This window comes from Typopeltis vanoorti, chromosome 14, assembly GCF_054136105.1.
Source record: "Typopeltis vanoorti isolate ZY-2024b chromosome 14, IOZ_Tvanoo_1.0, whole genome shotgun sequence".
Lineage (NCBI taxonomy): Eukaryota > Metazoa > Arthropoda > Arachnida > Uropygi > Thelyphonidae > Typopeltis > Typopeltis vanoorti.
The window spans coordinates 91,059,442-91,081,869 of NC_143562.1; the positions used below are offsets into that span (position 1 = coordinate 91,059,442).

At 36.0% G+C, this 22,428-nt stretch overlaps 1 protein-coding gene across 1 annotated transcript in view; it reads right to left on the reverse strand.

Moving 5' to 3' along the window:
* The window catches only part of LOC150099754 (V-set and immunoglobulin domain-containing protein 10-like), a 142,659-nt gene that overhangs the window by 13,901 nt on the left and 106,330 nt on the right, over positions 1-22,428 (reverse strand). Inside the window, exon 3 of the mRNA XM_090403781.1 lies at positions 9,900-10,119. Coding sequence (XP_090259907.1) covers positions 9,900-10,119 — 220 coding nt within the window. The remainder of the gene's footprint in view (positions 1-9,899; positions 10,120-22,428) is intronic.

The window sequence follows — 22,428 nt, forward strand, 5'->3', positions numbered from 1 at the left end:
CGTTAGCATTTTCTTTTAGAAACATTTTTTGCCAGCTCAACAAAAAAAATAGTTATTTCTTATTATTTCAAATGAATATTAGCTCACTAGTATTCTGAACTTTATAATTAGTTTAATTTCCATGTTACCAATTTCCAATCGTTTAAAACTAGACTATATGATATGTTTACGTGAGCATACAATTCTACACATATCCTCTCTTTTGATGTTTTGCGCAGTGTGTTCTTATGATGACACCAACATTCTATTAGAAATTATCAGTTCAGGGTTTGAGTATGTGAATGAAATGTTTACAGATAACTCAAACAAGGCCAACAGGTAGCATTAGACAATTTTCTAATCACCAAATGCTAACAGTTGCACTTTAATTCCAAACGATGATGAAATATACTAGTCTGCTGGAGACATCTACAGATATCACTGTTTAATTCATTTGTATTTTATTCATTTCCAAAGACACAATGGCATTATTAGCTATCACATCTCTCTTTTTTTTTCTACACCAAACATTTTTTAAGAGTTTGGGAAACATGATGGGTTTAATTATCTACTGTCTCTCTGTAAAATAACTAAATTCTAACAGTTGTACTTTAAGTACGACACAGAATAACGACCATTGTCACGTCATACAAGATTTCAAATTAATTTAATCATTCTGAAATTTTATATATAATCTAATCTTGTAATTCTACATTCATTAAGAATATGTTACTGTACAAAACGTTTATGCTGCTTTCAAAAAAGAAAAAGAGAAGGTACACTTTTCTTTTCACACAACTGTACATAATAAAAGTTAAAATCGAGTAACTTGAGTGCGAATCGAAACTTATTTCACAACTGTACCACCCATACATTCTAGTGTTGGGGGAATTAAAGAGACCATAGCAAATACTGGAATTGTAGTTTTGTGAATAAAGTACAAATGAACTAGAAAGTGACAATTTTGTTACTATATCTGTAGATATCTTCACCAGAGTAGAAAAAAACAGTCATGCCAAATTCTTATCATACGACTGTTAGAATTCGATTATTTTACAGAATGAGACAGCAGATATTTTAGCCCATCAGGTTACTAAAACTCTTAAAAAGATTGCTGTAGAAAATAAAAGGTATCGCAGTGTGCAGATAACAAGTGAATCAATATGCAAATATCAAATATTGCTCTCCATAGGAAGAGAAAAATCAAAACAATTACGACTTAATAGTCAGACCTGTTCTTGATTTTAATGATACCAAATGATGAAAACAATATGGGTATGAATTTCAAAACTTTGAAAAGCTGATGAATTTCTTGCTTGCTGTGATCATAAATATCTATTTGAAGGTAAACATTTTTTTCCTTTACGATTTTTCTTTCTTTTTTTATTATTTTATTTTTTTTTGATGGTTGACATTGTTGTATATTGTTTTCAAGAAATATGGTAACCCTACTTACAGACACTGGTTAAGTATGTCTTAATTTCTGTCACCAGACTAGAAAAAAACAGTCGTACTTAAAAAGTATGACTGTTAGAATTTGGTTATTTTACAGAGAGACAGTAGATAGTTAAACTCATCATTTTCCCAAACTCTTAAAAAAACGTTTGGTGTTTAAAATAAAGACAGATGTGATAGCTAATAATGTAATTGTGTCTTTGGAAATGAATAAAATAGTGACAATATCTGTAGATATCTCCAACAGACTAGTATATTTCATCATCGTTTGAAATTAAAGTGTGACTGTTAGCATTTGGTGATTAGAAAATTGTCTAATGCTACCTAGTGACCTTGTTTGAGTTATCTGTAAATATTTCGTTCATATACTCAAACCCCCGCACTGATAATCTCTAATAGAATGTTGGTGTCATCATAAGAACACACTGCGCAAAACATCAAAAGAGAGGATACGTGTAGAATTGTATGCTCACGTAAACATATCATATAGTCTAAAGTTTTAAATGATTGGAAATTGGTAACATGGAAATTAAACTAATTATAAAGTACAGAATACTAGTGAGCTAATATTCATTTTAAGTAATAAGAAATAACTATATATTTGTTGTGCTGGCAAAAAATGTTTCTAAAAGAAAATGCTAATGGCGAGTTCAGAACCTTGTTTGTCTCATATCTGTTACTTAACTTGCTAATGCTAAAGGAAAATAAATATATAAAAATAAATTTCAGTTAAGAAATAGGTTAAGAGCACAAACAATCGAAGGTAAAATTAAGTCAGAGAACGACAATCAGTTATTTATTTATTTATTTCTTGCTCAGTTATTCTGATTAGAATTATATGTATTGGTTTCAAAAAAAATAAAATGTAAGCATTAATTTACTACAGTAACAATTTCCAAAAGGGAATGAAGAGTTCCAACCTAAACACACGATTTCTCACCTGCGTACAACTTTGCAACCGGATATGAGACATATCTAGTGTGGAAAAATAAATTCATGTACAATTTATTTATTTATTAAATTTGCTCAGTTATTCTGTTAGAATATGTAGGGAACTGAATTTAAAAGTAAAATAGAGGAAATACAACCATTTATTTATTTATTAACTTTGCTCAGTTATTCTGTTAGAATATGTAGGGAACTGAATTTAAAAGTAAAATAGAGGAAATACAACCAACCAGCTCGAGAAAAGAAAAAACAATTACGAGTCCTAATAAGAAATCTACTAGAATTCAATAAACAGGAAATCGCACGTACCTTCAACACTATGATGTCATTTGGACAGACATGAGGCAAAGTGCGAATGAATTACAGATGAGGACCAAACGGACATAATCTAAGAGGAAGAAATAGTCGACTACATTTCAGGTTATTTACAGAAATTTCGTTTTCTTTTAACCACGTGTTTTGTGTGTGTATTGTGCTGTGGATATAAATGCAACTATTTTGGAATATCTTCATATTAAGAAAATATTCCATTCTGGAAAGACTGTAAGTAATTAAAGACTATGTATGTAGTCTAGAAATTAGGATTTCTAGACTACATACAAAACGTTGTTGTAATCCATTTAAGTCTGCGTTTATTTAATTATATATTTTTTTAAAATGCCGTTTGGTTTTTCTCTTGATTGTAAACTAAAAACACCAATAGTGAAAACATTTTGTAAAAAAAAAGATAACTTTAATTAGCAAAAGTAATGAAGTTTAAGACCTTAATGTAGACAAATCAAAATATTCGGATGAGTTTTATATATAAGAAAAAAAAATGTGTTTGAGGGACACCAGCATATAATTAAATTATTCGGAAAAGCCTAGACTCTACTCTATGAATTCCCATAGTCTTTTAAGAGGAAAGAAATGCCCCAAACTGTATTGGAAAGACCCTGGGAAAATTCCAAGATATCTTATCTCAAAAACATTGCCCGCAATTCCATAAGCTCACCCACAATGCTACACGTGAACCAAACATACCAAGTGATGTTTCTGACAGAAGAGGGTCCTAGCAAAATTCCAAACATTCCAAACTCTGTCTTATCACTAGCAATCACCCATAATGCCATATGCAAACCTTTTACTTATCTACAACTCATAACAACACACATCCACGACACGGACGTCGCTTCCCCCATTCGCCCTACCCCTATTTTCTTCATAGTATCCCACCAATCATGACACAAATCCTTATTCACTAATATATCTTCCTTTTCCATTCAAAACAATAACGTCACTTATTTACAACTAACAAATTACGTCACTTATTTATAACTAACAAATTACATCACTTCTCTTCATCTGATAACAACACACATCCACGTCACGATTCCTTATCTTGATCTGGTTAAAAGTGTTCTGCCAATCACTACACGAATCCTTATCCACTCATGCATCTTCCTTTCCCATTCTAAACAATAACGTCACTTGTTTAACTAACAAATGATGTCACTTATCTACATCTGATAACAACACACATTCACGACACAGACATCGCTTCCCCATTCATCCTACCCCTATTTGGTTTAAACTGCCTCACCAATCACGACACGAATCCTTATCTCTAAACATCACCCACAATTCCATATGTGAAACAAAACACAAGACCTGACGTCACTGACACATATGTCCCCAGGGAAATTCCAAACATTACGTCACACACAATGACGTCATCAAACGAACAACCAATCACGTCACAGTTCCTTATCTTATCTTGATCTTGATCTGATTCAGAGTGCATCCCATACTACTGTCCTATACAGATAACGGGGAATATGAAAAGCATTCTTGCTTCGACCCTTTAAGCCAGTCCTTTTAAGGACTTAAGCATTATTTTCCGTTATATGTTAAGTAAATATGTTTCGTATAAAGTAAGTTACTATTTTACTATTTTAGTGATGAAATTTATTCAGTATTTAAATAAAATTGTTAATGATTAATTTATTTTAATTTTCAAGTAAGTAATCGTATATTATACTAGATGGCCTAAGCTTCCATAGCTCACGCTGTATAGACAAAGCCCTTTGATCGGAATGACCTGGTTCGATTCCCGTCAATGACGCAAGGAACCTTTATCTGGTCTCTTTCGACTAAAGGTAAGTTAGCCGAACTCATACGAAAGTAGGGGGGAGTCACTGGAGCAGGCAAACCCTGTGAACACACACACGAATCTACATAAAATACATACTTAATCCCTCAGTAGGAAGGCTCAACCATTCCTAACGGACGGATGAGGAAAGGGAGGAACCCCATACGAATAAATAAAATAAAAACTAGATGTCCTCATATGAAGAAAGGTTACTTGTGCTCTCTGCTTAGATAGGTTAAAAGCTTTATCGGCCGTCAGAAGAATAGTTGCGACTCATCACAAGAAGAAAGCGGCCATACAGAGATTCGCCCTTTCACGTACAAACTCAATTTTTGATGAACTAAATTAAGAATCGAGGTTTTGCATTAATGACAAACCATGAATACGAACCTGTGGTGGTTAAGGATCTTGAGACTGTGCTGTATATAGAGAAAGCTTTTATAAGCAGGAAAATCATTAAGAGTGGATCTATTGGAACTGTTTAATCGTAGAGCAATAATTGGGAAAATTTTCAAAATAAAATTATATGAGTGAGCGACCCCGATTCAGGTCTAAATGTTTCTGGAAGAGGAGTACCATGGAAGTTTAGTTTTCAACCATAATGTTCTTCATAGGGATAAAAAGTTATTTTTAACACTCATTTGGTGACCAACATTTTCGTTTTAATGAACATTGGCAATATTTATTGCCTTAATTGACGTATTTGGAAGGCAGAGAATCTACAAGAAGCTTGTGAACATTACAAAGATGCATATGAATTAAATCTGTGGTGTGTGCTCTTGAGAATAAATCACACATAATTGGTCCATTCTTTGATGGAACTTTTGTAGGAATGGGGAGGATTTACATATGTCGCAAAAATTACCTGATTCCTCAACTGAGTCGATTAAGATTTGTCAACAGAACTGTCTTTAGACAAAATGGGATGTTTACCACTTCGTCTGCAATGTTCGAGAATTTTTTTAAATAACGATGATTTCCAAATAGATGGATCAGAAGAGGCAGACAAACTCGTTGGCTACGTCGGTTCCTACACGTCCCTATTAGATATTTTCCCCCATGGAGATAAGTTAAAAATGAAGTTTAGTTAACAAGTATGGTCCGTGCTATAACTAAATACAACTGCAGAACGTGTTCGCGATACTTCCCAATCGTGCTATGCTTTGTATCCTTTGTATGCTATGATGGTGGATATATTCACTGTTAACATTCCTATAATTACATATGCTAAATCTTAAAGAAATTCTCTCTCCCACTGTTGTATTATGTTGATTATTTATATCTTATATGCGAGGATGGTCTGAAAGGTTCTTGGCCTCGATAATAGTTGGCAACACTATCGGCATTTTTTTTCTAAGTTGGTACATCTGTCATAAGCATCCATGAGAAATTGCAAGTCATTCTATCAATTAGTTTGTTTTATACAGCTTCTGAAGCAAAAGTGTTGTCTGTATCCCTTGCAATGGATAAAATTGAGTATCGTGCGGTTATAAAATTCTTTGTAAAAGAAGGTTTAACGCCAAAAGAAATTCATTAGAAGTTCATAAAAGTTTGTGGGCACTCTTCTCCTTCGTTTTCGACAATTAAGAAATGGGCTGCCGAGTTTAAACGTGGCCGTACCAGCCTTGACGATGATTCACGTGAAGGACGTCCAAAAAGTGCAACAACACCAGAAATCATTAATTAGAAGTTCATAAAAGTTTGTGGGCACTCTTCTCCTTCGTTTTCGACAATTAAGAAATGGGCTGCCGAGTTTAAACGTGGCCGTACCAGCCTTGACGATGATTCACGTGAAGGACGTCCAAAAAGTGCAACAACACCAGAAATCATTAATCAAGTGCACAATATGGTATTAGATGACCGGCGAGTCAAAGTGCGTGAAATTGTTGAGACTATAAACATTTCAAAAGAACTTGCAGGATACATTTTGCATGAAGAATTGCAAATGAAAAAGCTTTGCGCAAGATGGGTACCGCGCAGAACAAAAACGCACTAGCATGAAAATCTCTGAACAGTGCTTGGAGCGTTTTAACAAGAATAAAACAGATTTTGTGCGTCGATTTATTACTATGGATGAGATTTAGATTCACCATTACACACCAGAATCCAAACAGCGGTCTAAACCGCTGGGGTTCAGAAGCCGGTTGTTCAGCGCCTAAGAAGACAAGGTCATGGCACCGGTGTTTTGAGATGCTAAAGGCATTTTGTTTATTAATTATCTTGAAAAGGGTAAAACAATAACCGGGGAATATCATTCCGATCTTTTAACCAGACTAGACGAAAAAATTCGTGAGAAAAGACCCAGTTTGCAGAAGGAAAAAAATCATCTTTCATCAAGACAATGCACCTGCCCACAAAGGTGTTTTGGCAATGGGAAAATTAAGGGATCTGCACTATGAATTGTTGGAACATCCACCCTATTCCCCAGATTTGGCTCCCTCTGACTTCTATCTCTTCCCAAAACTAAAACTCTTCCTCGCTGGTCAGAATTTTTCTTCGAATCAAAAGGAGATTGCAGCTGTAGGGGGGTATTTTGCAGATCTTATTGAGAACCACCACCCGGAAGGGATAATAGCGCTGGAACATCGCTGGCTGGAGTAAATATATTAGTCTTAAGGGAGTTATGTTGAAAAATAAAAATAATTTCGAAATTATAAAACTGCACAGAAATTTTAAAGTTACTCTGTATGCATGGTTAAGAGGATGCCATACTAATGGACTACAGTTTGTTACATTGAGTAAAAGAAATTATCCCAAATTAACTATAAATCTCTTACTATCAGGAGACAGAACTGTGAGAGTGTTGTCAACTCCACAAAGAAATGCACAGGAGATCTAAAAAGCCAATACTAAGGGGCCATAATCTTCTCGGAAGGGAAGTGATACAGAAAGTGGTAGCCCTAGGTAAAATTGATCTAGAATCTTGAGATTCTGAGTTATTAGTGGCATGAAAACTATTTAAGGAGATGCATAATCTCTACAGTTGATTACCATTTATGGATTATTAACAACTAATATCAATGTGATGCTCATATCTTGCAAAAAGTTATTCCAACTTTCATTGCTCCCTAATCCTAAGTAAATATACATAAAACTAATACTATAAGGCTGTCCTTTTTATCTGCAATATGCTATCAAACACTGCGGGAAAATTATCTTAAAAATTACTGTGTTAACTTAGATATCAGATTATTACGTGTATGTAGCTGACAACTGCTGAAGTTATGTCTCCTGGTGAAAGGTCAGAATAATAATATCTAACGGCATCGGAATTCTAGCCAAGACATTTGAATTCAACAAAGGAAAAACAAACGAAAAAAAAAAACATCTTTCCATAGTGAATTCCATTATAGATATGAACCATCAACAATAACATCACTCACTTTTTCTCCAATTTATATTCTTTTATTAGGCTCTAAGTGTATTTTCGTAACTTCAGTTCCTGTAATGGCAACAACATTTTCTTTTTTCGTCTTCTTCTTTTAGCTTATAGTCTATCAATCGTTTTTATTGTGCTCCCAGGATTCCTTAGATGTCTGCAATTCCCTTTAGGAAACGTCTGCAATTTTCATTGCTTTTTTTTGGCATTAGCTTGGCGGACTTTTATCTGAGAGTTCTTCCAGATGACGTCTTTGAGAATTATTCGAAAGAATTATAAAGAAGTTTGGCTAGACTGCGCTAGAATACACTTCCATCCTATTAATTACAGTCATATCTATATCCTCTTTAAAAAGTCACTATAGAATTATTTTATAATGGTTTGTTGATCTAAAATAAATATTTATTAGCTATTTTAAAACAATACATAATAGTTGTAAAGGATTTATTCATATAATAAATCATATTCATAGTACCAACAGACATCTGCAAAACGTCACAAACGAGAGGTCACGTGACTTGTCTGTATTCATCAGTTAGATTACAGTCTGAGTAATTGTTCATATACCGAATTTAACTACGATATTACTGACTGATGTTGTGCAATCTTTAAATATTCATTTTCCTTACCAATTCAAAAAGATAGCTATATAATTCTAATCCTACAGGACCTATCGCTGCATCCAAAAGGTAATTATTTACGTTGATTGTATTATTTCGTAATTAGTAATGACATTGTGAGTGTTTATAATTAATCATTCTACTTTAAAGAATAAGCTAATATTCGCTGTGAATCTAACTTGGGAAATGTTTGTCATGATTACGTTACACCTGCAAACAATAATGGATTTCCTTTTTCTAATTCAGTGGTAATTTTGAATAAGTGAATGCCATCAAAATTTAAATGAAATCCGATTTTAGAATAAAGCAGTTATATATTGATAAACTAAAATAGATCTGCACTCTTTAAATTAAAATATAATATTCCATACTAATGAGAAAACCAATAAAATAGATGTCATTAAATTTTATTTGCATTATGACATACAACGACACCAAATCTTTTTTTCAATAAAATTGTTTGATAAATAGAGAATTGAGAAAATAACGATCCTTGCCTTCCTTATAGAAAATAAAATAATATGTATGATAGGATTTTAATTTTTCTACATTTCATAAATACATTTATTTTCATATAGGAAGATATTATTTCTGGAAAGTTTCCTTCTTTATGTTCTTCACATATCTATCTATATCTTTAATACATCAGTAATGTCCTAAAATTTGAGTAAAAAGCCAATCACAAAAGGGGTACTCCCAAACAAAAAATAGGCAAAACAGCTATAAATGATTAATAGTATTTATTTTCATATATTTCAATAATGGTGGATCTAATATCCACTTGACTTATATGATTTTACATCGTCGAAATGAAGCCTTTTGGCTCTTTATTTTAGTCATTACTTATTTCCACTTATATGGAATAAAATATTTATGCAACATATTTATTTATATAGCAAAAAATATTTATTCTACACTGTTTCTTTTATAAATTTATACTTCATGACATAGCAACGACACCGAATTATTTTTTTTTTGATAAAATTATATTATAAACTTAGTTAACAATTAATTATAGTAAAAGTTCACCGTGTGGTGGCCGGGATAAGAATAGCCCCAATGTGTAGCTCATGTATGTCGTACGAGGCGACTGAAATGAGTACTCAGGGAGGGTGATGGATGACAGTGCTGTAGCCAATGAAGTTCTAACTGAGGTTCGGCTATTGCTGTTACCCTCCTGCCATGATCAGAGCTTTATATAGCTCAATAACACAAAAATACAGATAACGGGGAATATGAAAAGCATTATTGCTTCGTCCTTTTAAGCCAGTCGTTATAAGGATAACTAAACATTTTGCAAAAAATTATAGTCAAAGTGGTGTTTAGCGTATTCAAATATGAATGAAAAAAAAAAAAAACACTTCAAATTCTAGAAATTTAAACTTACATGTCTTACCTACTACTTTGAGATAAATAAAGTGGCTGACGGTGGGATCAGAATTGATTTGACATTCATATAAACCTTCATCACGAATTTGAGGATATTTTATCTGAAGAGCCCAATCTTTAGAGAACTGGTTATGGATGGTTTGAAATCTACTGTCACTGGTGTAAGTATAGACGCCAACGGTCAACAAATGAAAATCCCTCAGCCGTATCCAAGAGACCTGGAAAAATATAAACAACACATTTAATGGGATCAAACTATCAATTTTCTTATTAGAATTGGAATTTATGTAAAAATCCAATGTAAAAAACATACTAATGTCGTCAATTGATATAAAATAAGCCATCCACATTGAACTAACGGGGCACGAAGTAGATATTGAACGTGAATGACCAAGTGCAGATAAAAATTTCCTTTTTTTTGTTCTTGTGTTTGGTAGTTTTAAAAAGGCATTTGCACGAGAACGTGTTCCTTGAACAAACGCTTAAACTACCCGCCATTATCATGTCATAAAAGCGCGGTTACAGTTGACCTCGTACTATCCACGACTTCCTGACGCCGACACGAATGCCATAAAGCAGCTGGAAGGGTTGCGGTTTCCTAGAAATCCTTTACAAGAAGAAAAAGATGTCATTTACTCTTCGGTGACAACAATGTTGCAAATGCCCTTGGAAAGCTAAAAATTGCAGACCAAAATATTACACGGAACTTCTATATTCACCTGTTGCACCAGTAAGGAGAGCTTACGACTATTGAAGAGAAACTTTCTACTAGCTTTTCAAAATAATTCCAAGGAGTTTGATGTTAGCAATGCCCCTCACATTTTTGAGAAGGCGAGATAGATTTTTATCGATGTTCTTAGCTTATTGTGATACTGCTGAAGAACAAAACAAACATTCCAACTGATGTTTACCACAGAAGCAAAACAAAATAAATTAAATTAATTATTTTGGCTTTAAAGCAAACACAAACATATGAAGTTATTAATATTCAAGATACTTATTTTTAGAGTTCAACATTCGAATACTGTTATTAATATCAATAAGGCCTAAAGGCTTCCTGATGTGAGAACTTCTGGTTGTCTAATGAGAACCAACTGTTCGAAACAGCTCTCAGGCTGGAGAAACCTGATTTAAACACTATAAAAGGCGAACATACGGGATCCTAGGTAGATCCTCATGTTCATTAGCAAACCAAGGTGACTCTGATGCTGAAGGTCATATCACATTAGCTTTCTGGTAGATTTCGAAATTTTAGATTTTTTATATCTGGCTATAAAATATATATGTATCTATAATATTCTTTATCCTATTTTAAAAATATTTATAATTAAATTATTATAAAAATGTTAATTTTATAAAGAATTATAAACAGCAAATACTATTATGAATAATAACCAAACTTTTGATTTCATAGCAAATTACGAAAAACATTCAATCAATCGGGAATGAAATCAATCATTCAATCCAATACCCTTGGAGGGTAATGGATGGCAATGCTGTAGCTAATGAAGTTCTAACTGAAGCTCGACTATTGCTGTTACCCTCCTGCCGTGATCAGAGCTTTAATAGCTCAATAACACCTTATCCCTACACTCTCCTCTACAGATAACGGGGAAGATGAAAAGCATTCTTGCTTCGCCCCTTTAAGCCAGTCCTTATAAGGACTATAAGGACGAAAAACATTCTTGCTTCGCCCATCTAGCCAAAAAAACAACAACAACCAAGAGTGCTGTTATTATGTCCAAGATGCTTGTTTTTGGATTGATATGAAACAAGTGTATTATTAATGTTTATGCATTTTGGTTCTGATGCATAACAAAACAAATGTTATTGATGTTCAAAGAGGCCTTCAGAGCAACATAATGTTATCATAACCTTAGAATCTGATTAATCCGATGAAAAAAAAAATGATTTTAATCAAATCTCAGGATTTATTTCTTTAATTTTACGATGTAGAAGAATAATTGTTTGGTTGCCATTATCAACATGGATCATTTTGTTTACGATGGCGTAAAATAAAACAAGTTTTTTTTGTTTATTATTATCACAACATCTGGAGTGTTTCTTGCTTTTAAGAAAATCGCCTGATGCTTTAAGACTAAAAGATAAACACCTGATTACCTTGCTCTGAAAACCCCCACGTTATAACAAATGTCAATATTTATTCTTCGGATAAATTTCTCTCACCAAATATAACACTACAGCTTCGGTTTAAAACTGATTAATGATAGCTATTTTAGAATACATTTCGACAAAGGCAATGCAAGTTACTGCCACGTATCACGAAAAACGGGCGTGGTTTCCTTGCACTTTGTTGGGTCGTTTTCGAACTGCTGCATCAATATCCTTCCTTTTTGGATGATTTCCGTACCGTCAGGTACATAATTCATGATTACCAACGAAGAAAGGCTACATCAGTTCTTTTCAAATTCGTGCCCAGTGCAATGGATCAAAAGTAATCTATTCAACTCCAACTTGCTCGCTTTGATAAATGAAAACATGTCACGTAAATATACGAACTGTTTATAAGTAAAGAAACATTGTTTCGTATATATTTTGTAATATTTTTGCCTTTCGAATTCTGTATTTTTAAATTTTGTGCGGCATAGCTCCAATGGTTTGGACGTGTTTGTTTTCTCTTATCCTAACTGAAGTTATAAACGAAATGGATAATTTTTATTTATTTATTTTTATTTTTTGGTGTGCGTGTTTGTAAATAGTAAACATTAGCAAATATTACTTGTGAATTCAATCATATCATAAATACCAAAAATTACGTATTTGATATATATTTTTTAAAACCAATTCTTATAGAATATTTTCACAAGATCTGTGTCATGTACTTACAGTTTTACAATGTGATTTAAAAGATAATTTTTTTATTTCTATTAAAGAATAATATAAATTAAATAGTGGAAGTAAATTTAAATGATTTCTTAATTATTTAAGTTTTTTTCTAAAATTTTAAAAAAGTATCTTGTACACCTTTTATTATCCTATAGCATATAACAATAAGAGGAATTTGGATGATCTTAGAAGCACATTGATCTTCCGAAAAAGAATCAATCGACCGTGAGATGCGGTCGATTGGTTCATTAATGCCCTTGGAGGTAATGGAAGGCAACAATGCAATTCTGTACCAATGAAGTTTAACTGAGGTTCGGCTGTTACCCCCTTGGGAGATGAGTTTTTGATTCGCTCTCTTAAGGTTTTTGCCTTAAGGGAGCACTTTGAGTTTCCGGGGAAGGTGTTCTCCGGCACGGCCCGCTGACGGGCTTTGTCGGTGAATTATTTTCCTCGGAATTTGAGCGGTTCTGCTCAGTGGTCGGGGAGCCCGTCACTGAGTGGAACCAACGCTGAGATTAGGACGGTCTTTCGCCCACTATGGAGTGGCCTAGGGATCGTCCGTATTTTTGAGATTTCACCTTTACTTACATAGTCGGTGATTGATTGATTCATTCAATCCAATACCCTTGGAGGGTAAGGGATGGCAATTCTGTAGCCAAGGAAGTTCTAACTGAGGCTCGGCTATTGCTGTTACCCTCCTGCCATGATCAGAGCCTTAACTGCTCAATAACACCTTATCCCTACAATGTCCTCTACAGATAACGGGGAGGATGAAAAGCATTCTTGCTTCGCCCCTTTAAGCCAGTCCTTATAAGGACTAGAAGCACAGTGACGAGGTTGAGAATCAATCGATCGTGAGATGCGGTGATTGATTCATTAATGCCCTTGGGGGGTAACGGATGGCAACAATGCAATGCTGTACCAATGAAGTTTAACTGAGGTTCGGCTGTTGCTGTTACCCCCTTGGGCGACGAGTTTTTGAGTTCGCTCTCTTAAGGTTTTTGCCTTAAGGGAGCACTTTGAGTCTCCGGGGAAAGTGTTCTCCGGCAGGGGGGCTTTGTCGGTGAATTATTTTCCTCGGAATTTGAGCGGTTCTGCTCAGTGGTCGGGGAGCCCGTCACTGAGTGGATCCAACGCTGAGATTAGGACGGTCTTTCGCCCACTATGGAGTGGCCTAGAGATCGTTTGTATTTTTGAGATTTCACCTTTACTTTCATAGTCGGTGATTGATTCATTAATGCCGTTGGGGGTAACGGATGGCAACAATGTAATGCTGTACCAATGAAGTTTAACTGAGGTTCGGCTGTTGCTGTTACCCCCTTGGGCGATGAGTTTTTGAGTTCGCTCTCTTAAGGTTTTTGCCTTAAGGGAGCACTTTGAGTCTCCGGGGATAGTGTTCTCCGGCACGGCCTGCTGAGGGGCTTTGTCGGTGAATTATTTTCCTCGGAATTTGAGCGGTTCTGTTCAGTGGTCGGGGAGCCCGTCACTGAGTGGAACCAACGCTGAGATATGGACGGTCTTTCGCCCACTATGGAGTGGCCTAGAGATCGTCCGATTTTTTGAGATTTCACCTTTACTTACATAGTCGGTGATTGATTTTATATGAGATGCCCATATAGGGTAACGGATGGCAATGCTGAACCAATGAAGTTTAACTGAGGTTCGGCTGTTGCTGTTATCCTGGGTTAATGAGTTCGCTCTCTTAGGTTTTGCCCTAAGGGAGCACTTTGAGTCTCCGGGGATAGTGTTCTCCGGCACGGCCCGCTGAGGGGCTTTGCCGGTGAATTATTTCCCTTGGAATTTGAGCGGTTCTGCTCAGTGGTCGGGGAGCCCGTCACTGAGTGCAACCAACGCTGAGATTAGGACGGTCTTTCGCCCACTATGGAGTGGCCTAGAGATCGTCCGTATTTTTGAGATTTCACCTTTACTTACATAGTCGGTGAATGATTCATTCAATCGAATACCCTTGGAGGGTAATGGATAGCAATGCTGTAGCTAATGAAGCTCTAACTGAGGCTCGGCTATTGCTGTTACCCTCCTGCCATGATCAGAGCTTTAATAATAGCCCAATAACCTTATCCCTACACTCTCCGCTACAGATAATGGGGAATATGAAAAGCATTCTTGCTTCGCCCCTTTAAGCCAGTCCTTATAAGGACTATAGAAGCACAATGGACAGGCAAATGGAAAATGCTAAATACCCTTGGAAGGTAATGGATGGCAATGCCGTAGCTAATGAAGTTTTAACTGAAGCTCGGCTATTGCTGTTACCCTCCTGCCATGATCATAGCTTTAATAGCTCAATAACACCTTATCCCTACACTGTCCTCTACAGATATAACGGGGAAGATGAAAAGCATTCTTGCTTCGTCCCTTTAAGCCAGTCCTTATAAGGATGAGGACTAGAAGCACAAGAAAACGAGCATCCCCCAAAGGAGACATCACCCTGTTGAACTCTAAAATTACCTGGAAAACTGAAGCAAAATACCTCGAAATAATTCTCGATAAGCGATTATGCTTCAACAGCCACATCAAGAGCACATGCACCAAAGCTTCAAAAGTTATCGCCCAGCTATACTCCTTGATCAACAGACACAGCAAACTAAGCTCAAGAAACAAAATTCTACTGTACACGACAGTGATCCGTCCCACAGTTATACACGCCTCCCCAGCCTGGAGCCATATCTCCAAGACAAACATCATCAAGCTAAAAAGACTACAGAACAAGTGCCTGCGAATGATACTGGACGCCCCGTTGTTCATCAGGAACGCCCAGATCCACCGGGACATAATTAAATATCTACATCTCTCCACTACTGCGCTCTCTAGTAGAAAAATTCTTTATGAAGACATCTACGCATCCAAACCAACTAATACAGCAAGCCGGAAACTATGACAGTAATGACCACTGGAAACATAAAAGACCGAAAGCCATCCTAACACTCAACGACGAATAACCACTTCTGCCCACTCAGGGCGAGCTAAAATAGCTCACAAATCTCTCCCATCACTGCTCCCAAAACAGACAACAGGGAATCTGAAAGCGTCAAGCTTCACCCTATGCGCCATATATGTCCTGCGTCCTGCGTCCTAGAAGCACCACCGGTGTGTTGAATCGACAGTGAGATGCGGTGATTAATACCCTTGGAGGTCAGTGCTGTAGCCAATGAAGTTCTAACCGAGGCTCGGCTATTGCTGTTAACCCTCTTGACATAATCAGAGCTTTAATAGCTCAATAACACCTTATCACGTTATATCCGTCCTCTACAGATATAACGGGGAAGATGAAAAGGGATATTCTAGTCCTTATAAGGACTAGAAGCACCACCACGAGTAGTGATTTTGAGGAGAGGAGTACTTTTTAAGGACTTCCAGGATAACGAATGGCAATGGTGTAGCCAATGAAGTTTTAACTGAGGCGCGGTTATTGCCGTTACCCAGCTATGACTAGAGCTTTTAGCTCAACCAACAACACCCCATCCACACAGATTTTCTTCATTCAGATGACGGGATAAAGAGTCAAGGACTCAGTCCATCCTCAAGTTCTTTTAAGAACTAGAAGCACCACGACCCAAGAGGTTTCCCAAGAACCCTCTATGGGAATCCAAATGAAACTCTGAGAGGGTAATGGATGGCAATGCCGTAGCCAATGAAGCTCTAACTGAGGCTCGGCTATTGTTGTTACTCTCTTGCAATGAACAGAGCTTTAATAGCCGAACAACACTTTATCCCTACATAACAGGGAAGATGAAAGCAATCTGGCTTAGTCCCTTTAAGCCAGTCCTTATAAGGATATAAAAGTACCACCTCCCGTGTGGTGGCCGGGTTAAGGATAGCTCCACCGCAAATCCATGCGTGTCGTAAGAGGTGACTAAATGGACGCAGAGTTTCGAGTTTCGCTCTCTCAGGTTTCTTCCGGAATTTTACTTCCGGTGAGGGAATGGGGGGGCTTAGATTTCGGGGGTTTTCCCTGAGAGAGCATTTTGAGTCTTTGGGGTGAGTGTTCTCCAGCGTGGCCCGTGAGGGGCTTTGTCGGTGGGTGCTTTTCCCTGGAATATGAGCGGTTCTGCTCGGTGGTGGAGGGGCCCGTCACCGAGTGGAACCAACGCTGAGTTGGACGATCTTTCGGCCACTATTGAGTGGTCTAGGGATAGTTCTAATTTTTACACAGGGCTTTACTTACGTATCAGCACCAATGTAGCTCATGCTTGTCGTACGAAGCGACTAAAATGGGTAACCAGGGAGGATAATGGATAGCAATGCTGTAGCCAATGAAGTTCTAACTGAGGCTCGGCTATTGCTGTTACCCTCCTACCATGATCAGAGCTTTATATTTATATTGCCCAATAACACCTTATCCCTACACTGTCCTCTACAGACAACGGGGAATATGAAAAGCATTCTTGCTTCGCTCCTTTAACCCAATCCTTATACGGATAAGGACTTAGAAGCACCACGGTTCGAAACGTCCAACTGCATAGAGATACAAACATCCCTTACATCTATTCTTTCCTACAAACTACAGCGGCAAAATTCTTCTTCAAGATCTCTACACACCCCGACGATCTAGTGAAACATGCTGCAAGCTATGACGAAACTGACCTCTTCAAACAAAAGAGGCCAAAAGCCATCCTAAATACTAGCAACGAAGAGTAATCTCCGTGCCCCCCCCCCCCCAAGGGCGAGCTTACAGCTCATAACATTTTCCTCTTCAATTCGTCCCTATCAGACAGCGGAGAATAAAAATGCATCTCGCCTCACCCTTCTGGCCAGTGATGTTATGGGTAACACAGATGACAATTCCAGAGGGTAGCAGATGGCAATCCTGTGGCCAATGAAGTTTTAACTGAAACTTAGCTATTGCCGTTATCCCGCCATGACCAGAGATTATAACTCAATAACACCTCATTTTTGATTCACCCATCTTGCCAAAAAAAAAAAAAAGATGACATTTTTGTGAGCTTACATTTTTGCTATTGTTGGGTTAATTGTTTTTATCTTGTGGTAATTTTAGCTCATTGTCATCTGCCATTCTAACAACGGAATTTTTAATTTGGAATTATTAACAACAAGAATTCTTTAAAAGACCCTTTTTTTCTTTAAAGGTTAATGTCATTTTACTTGAAAATGAGTCGATTGTCAATATTATTTTGCCGGGGTTCATTTTACACATACCATATATGATGAAGAAATGTCTAACAGGTAATCTAACTGTAATATGTTCGTTGAAATGACTTCGTCCATGATTCATGCCATCTTTAGACTTTCAAAGTTGTATTCGAAGCCTAGTTTCACGTCCATTAGGGAATAAAACAATTTGTGGAACGCAAAAGACGAGGGGTAATGATACTCAAAGCAATTCTGTCGCAATTTAGGGACAAATCGAAAATGTTCAGTCTGGCAAGAATTGCAGAAGCTCTTGGTGTAAACTGTTATCTTGAGACTGCTCCCCGTTAGTGATTACAAAAGACATTTGTACTCCCTTACCTGACCAATAAACTGCAAAGCAATCTGAACAAATATCCAATGGAAATTGCTTTAGAATAATTGAGCCTTTTGCTTTCTCTCGCCCCCTCCCAACCCCGAATATATTGAATACCACTCAGAAAGAGAGAGGGTAAAGTTTTTAGCTTGGTTGTGAGCGCATCCCATCTTGTGATTATCCTGAAGATAGGCAGGAACATCAAGACACAGTTGGGTATGGCCGTATAAAACTGCGCTATCGCATTAGGGATTTGCAGTGTGAAAATCGCCTGGCTTGTGAGCTCATGGAAAATAAGCAATCATTCGTTATTCAATTTTATGATTGAAATGTAAATCGGAATTCTTAGGTAGTCCGGAACAAAGAAAGGAGAAATGGTGAAAGTCGTTGGCGAATTAGAAATAAAAATTAGAATACGACTGGAACATATGCCGGGAGTCGTATTGTCATTATGCAAATTTAGTTGACGGATCTCTCGCTCTCTCTCAAGCCAACTGAGCTTATTTTGCAATTTTACACACTAACAAAGGATTTCGATTATGTTTTTCCTCCTAATCGAGAACGTTTAATGTATTGTGGAATATCAAAGAATTTTACACATTCAAATTTTTTTATTTTATTTTATTTTATTGTTTTTTTTAATACTAACTTATGGGCGATGATCAAATCAAATACGTAACTAATAGAGTTTGAGCTATATGAATAGCTCAATATGTCAATTCAGGATCTTGACATATGTGTAGACCTCAATATGTCAAATACATATTCAGGGTCTTCACATTTTCTCACCTTATAGATTATTAACTGGACGTATGCATTAATATATATTCATTCTAAAGGAGATGTGTTTTGCATTATAGGAGATACTGAGATAGGAGTGTTGGTACCTTGCTCCACCTTTGCAACGAGTTTTTCTGGTGTTGTACCACCTTATCCCAGTCCTGAAGATACTTTCAGGCGCAAACTTTGTTTGTTCACACTTGGATAAAGGATTAAACTAATTTTATTATATTCATTCTAATTTCGACACTTAAATTTTAAGCATGCCAACGATATATATTGTTCATTTTTAGGAAATAGTTTGTAAAATTGGAGTCGCGTAAAAAATTCCTCGGGGGTGTATTCTTAAGATTTTTAATGACGTACGTGATCAGAGACGCAGAATGAAAATAAACAAATAATTAGGGTCGCAGAGGACACATATCTTCTCTTATACGATGCAATTGAACTATATTTGCGTGTGCTGGGAATACAATTCTGCAGTGTAACCCCGTGGTCTTTTACCATACTTTTGCATCGATAATTAAGGCAATTTATATGTGGAAATTTCCTTCTTCAATTCTAGTAGCTACAAACACCTCACCTTTCACGCTGATGAAGAAATCCTTCATTTTCATAACAATTCCTGTTTCCTTTTTGAAATCCAATGATGTAACGTAACAATAACGGTAGATGCTTTGTAGTTTGTAGTCCATGGTACTAACGTATTATAGTCTGACAACCGCTCCTGCATAGAATCATCATAAAAAAAAAAAAAAAAAAAAAATCTGGAATCTCGGTTACAGATGTTTCACATTCACAATAGCGTTAGGATATATCAACACATTTTTATTTATTCTTTTTAATGACATTCCCAGTTATGAAAGGTTGCAAAATATTAAATGGCATTTATTGCGATCATGGCAATACATTTGTGTGCTTATTAGAAAGATTTTAAAACACAGTATCGCGAATTCTGTATTGTTAAATGCTCTTAAGTATCAATACAACTGACTTTACCGAATAATACAAAAGTATTGATTATATGAAGCCGGTATGGTGTGTTTCAACTAGTTCACACAGGATTTTCATAAAATAGTATTGCTAGTATCATAGAGTGACACATAAACATAAATAGGGGAGGGCTTAAATCAATAGTGAATTGAGAAATGCTAATAAAGGTAACCCTTTCCACTGGATTACTGAGATGAAGTAATAAGAAAGATAATTACAGCAAACACTTCGAACTCTGGTATAAGGGTATGGGTGAATCAATCGACCGTGAGATGCGGTGATTGATTCATTCAAACCAATACCCTTGGAGGGTAATGGATGGCAGTGTTGTAGCCAATGAAGTTCTAACTGAGACTCGGCTATTGCTGTTACCCTCCTGCCATGATGAGAGCTTTAATAGCTCAATAACACCTTATCCCTACACTGTCCGCTACAGATAACGGGGAATATCAAAAGCATTCTTGCTTCGCCCCTTTAAGCCAGTCCTTATAAGGACTTCGAACTCTTTTCTCTTTAGGGTCTGGAATCAATCTGAAGATGGCAAATAATAACAATCAATCTCAGAGGACACGTATTTGACATCTTCCCTTATACAATACGATTGAACTATATTTGCGTGTGCTGGGAATGGAAATAAACACAGTCCTGAGGTGTAACCCCGTAGTTTTTTTTACCATACTTTGCATCGATAATTAAGGCAATTTATATGTGGAAATTCCCTTCTTCAATTCTAATAACTACAAACACCTCACCTTTCATTAACGAATTGCATTAACGAACTTTCTGGTTTTTGATTTACAACGCGTAGAAGGTAAATTGTTGATGTAATGGAAAGACTGTTTTAGATCACAGTCAGAGCCGATTACAGACACATGTCTGGTCCATAGATTCGCTATGCTCCTGGTTCTAAGTCACAGCTCTAGAAAATCTGAAGTTCCAGGTGCTTTCTGGAGCAAATATGAGGCCCCCACATAACGGATCGCTTATGGGTATCTTATAAATTTTCAACTTGAAGTTCTTTTATTTGTCAATGTAAAGAAAAGGGTTAATAAAAGCATTTCTGTGCATTTAATGTTATGTTAAAAAGTGGAAGCTTTTAGAATCGTTATTTCAACTCGAGTCATTTAAATGATTTTAAAATAAGCAATTACCGACCAAATTCAAGCAGTACTTCAAATGTTTACACGAAGAATCTGGTTTTCTCTTTAATGAGTTGTAATCTGAACAGCAACTTTAAAAATGTTTTCTTTTTGCCTTTTAAAAGAGCGATTACAGGCATCGTTTAAACACGAAGCAAACCATCAACAAAATATAAAGAGTGAAGCATCCTTAAAGTTCAAGAAAATTATCTCGTATGAAGTGCCTTTTCATCACGTCTTCAAATCTGTATAAAGGATTATCGTTGCCGAAGATAACTAATGCAAAGTAAATAAAAATGAACAAAATATTTATAGAAAGAACGACTTACGGGTAATGGAAATAAATTAATAATTACTGGAGGTGTTATTCAACATTCTTTTTTTAACAAAAGGCTGTGTTCGTTTGATAAATAAACCGCCGCTGCTATCTTCTACAAATAGATTTTATAAAAGAAAAGTGGAAAAGAAAAAAGATTTGCAAAAGGAAATTAGTAATCGACTACATCAATGAAGAGGGAAACAGTTGGAAAAGATACAGAACTTTTCTAGTACAATAAGAAAAGAGGAATCATTATTGATACGTGGCATATACAAGGAAAATGGTTAACAATATTTACACCCACATGAACAGTTATTCCAATGTAGTTCGCATTAGATCTTTGGAATACTACGGGACATACAGCTTGTTATTGCTTTTCCAATGAACGTGTAGTCCCTGCTGGTATCGCCTTTGTGATAAGGCGCTACTATCGCATCAATATGGTAATATATTTCGATACTTAAACTTTTTCTTAGTATCCAATCGCTTTCTAAATATCAGAGCATTTTGATGTGTACTTAGTCAAGCGTCCAAAAAGTCGATAAGTTGTATTTATATTCGTTTTGCAAAGAGGATCGTATCTGCTAATGCATCTGTTAAACGCATGCTCAACTATTTCTCATTTTTGAAGAGTAAATTGTATTTTCAGACAGGAATGGAAAATATATTCACGATTGAAAACACATTGAATATGCATTTTAAAATAGAACTACCAATGAATTGATATCGACCTAATTTTAAATTAACTTACACATTAGTAATTTGAAGTCAAATTCTTAATTAAGTAATGCACTTTGTTATTCAACAGTCAGATTCTTTAGATCTTTATTAATTCGAAGAAATTAATTCAAAAAAAAAAGGAGAAAGAACTAGAACACCATAGTTACGAATTAATAGGATTACTTATTATTCTTACAGTTCAAAACTGTAGATCTGGTATGGTGGAGCGAGGAATCAATCGACCGTG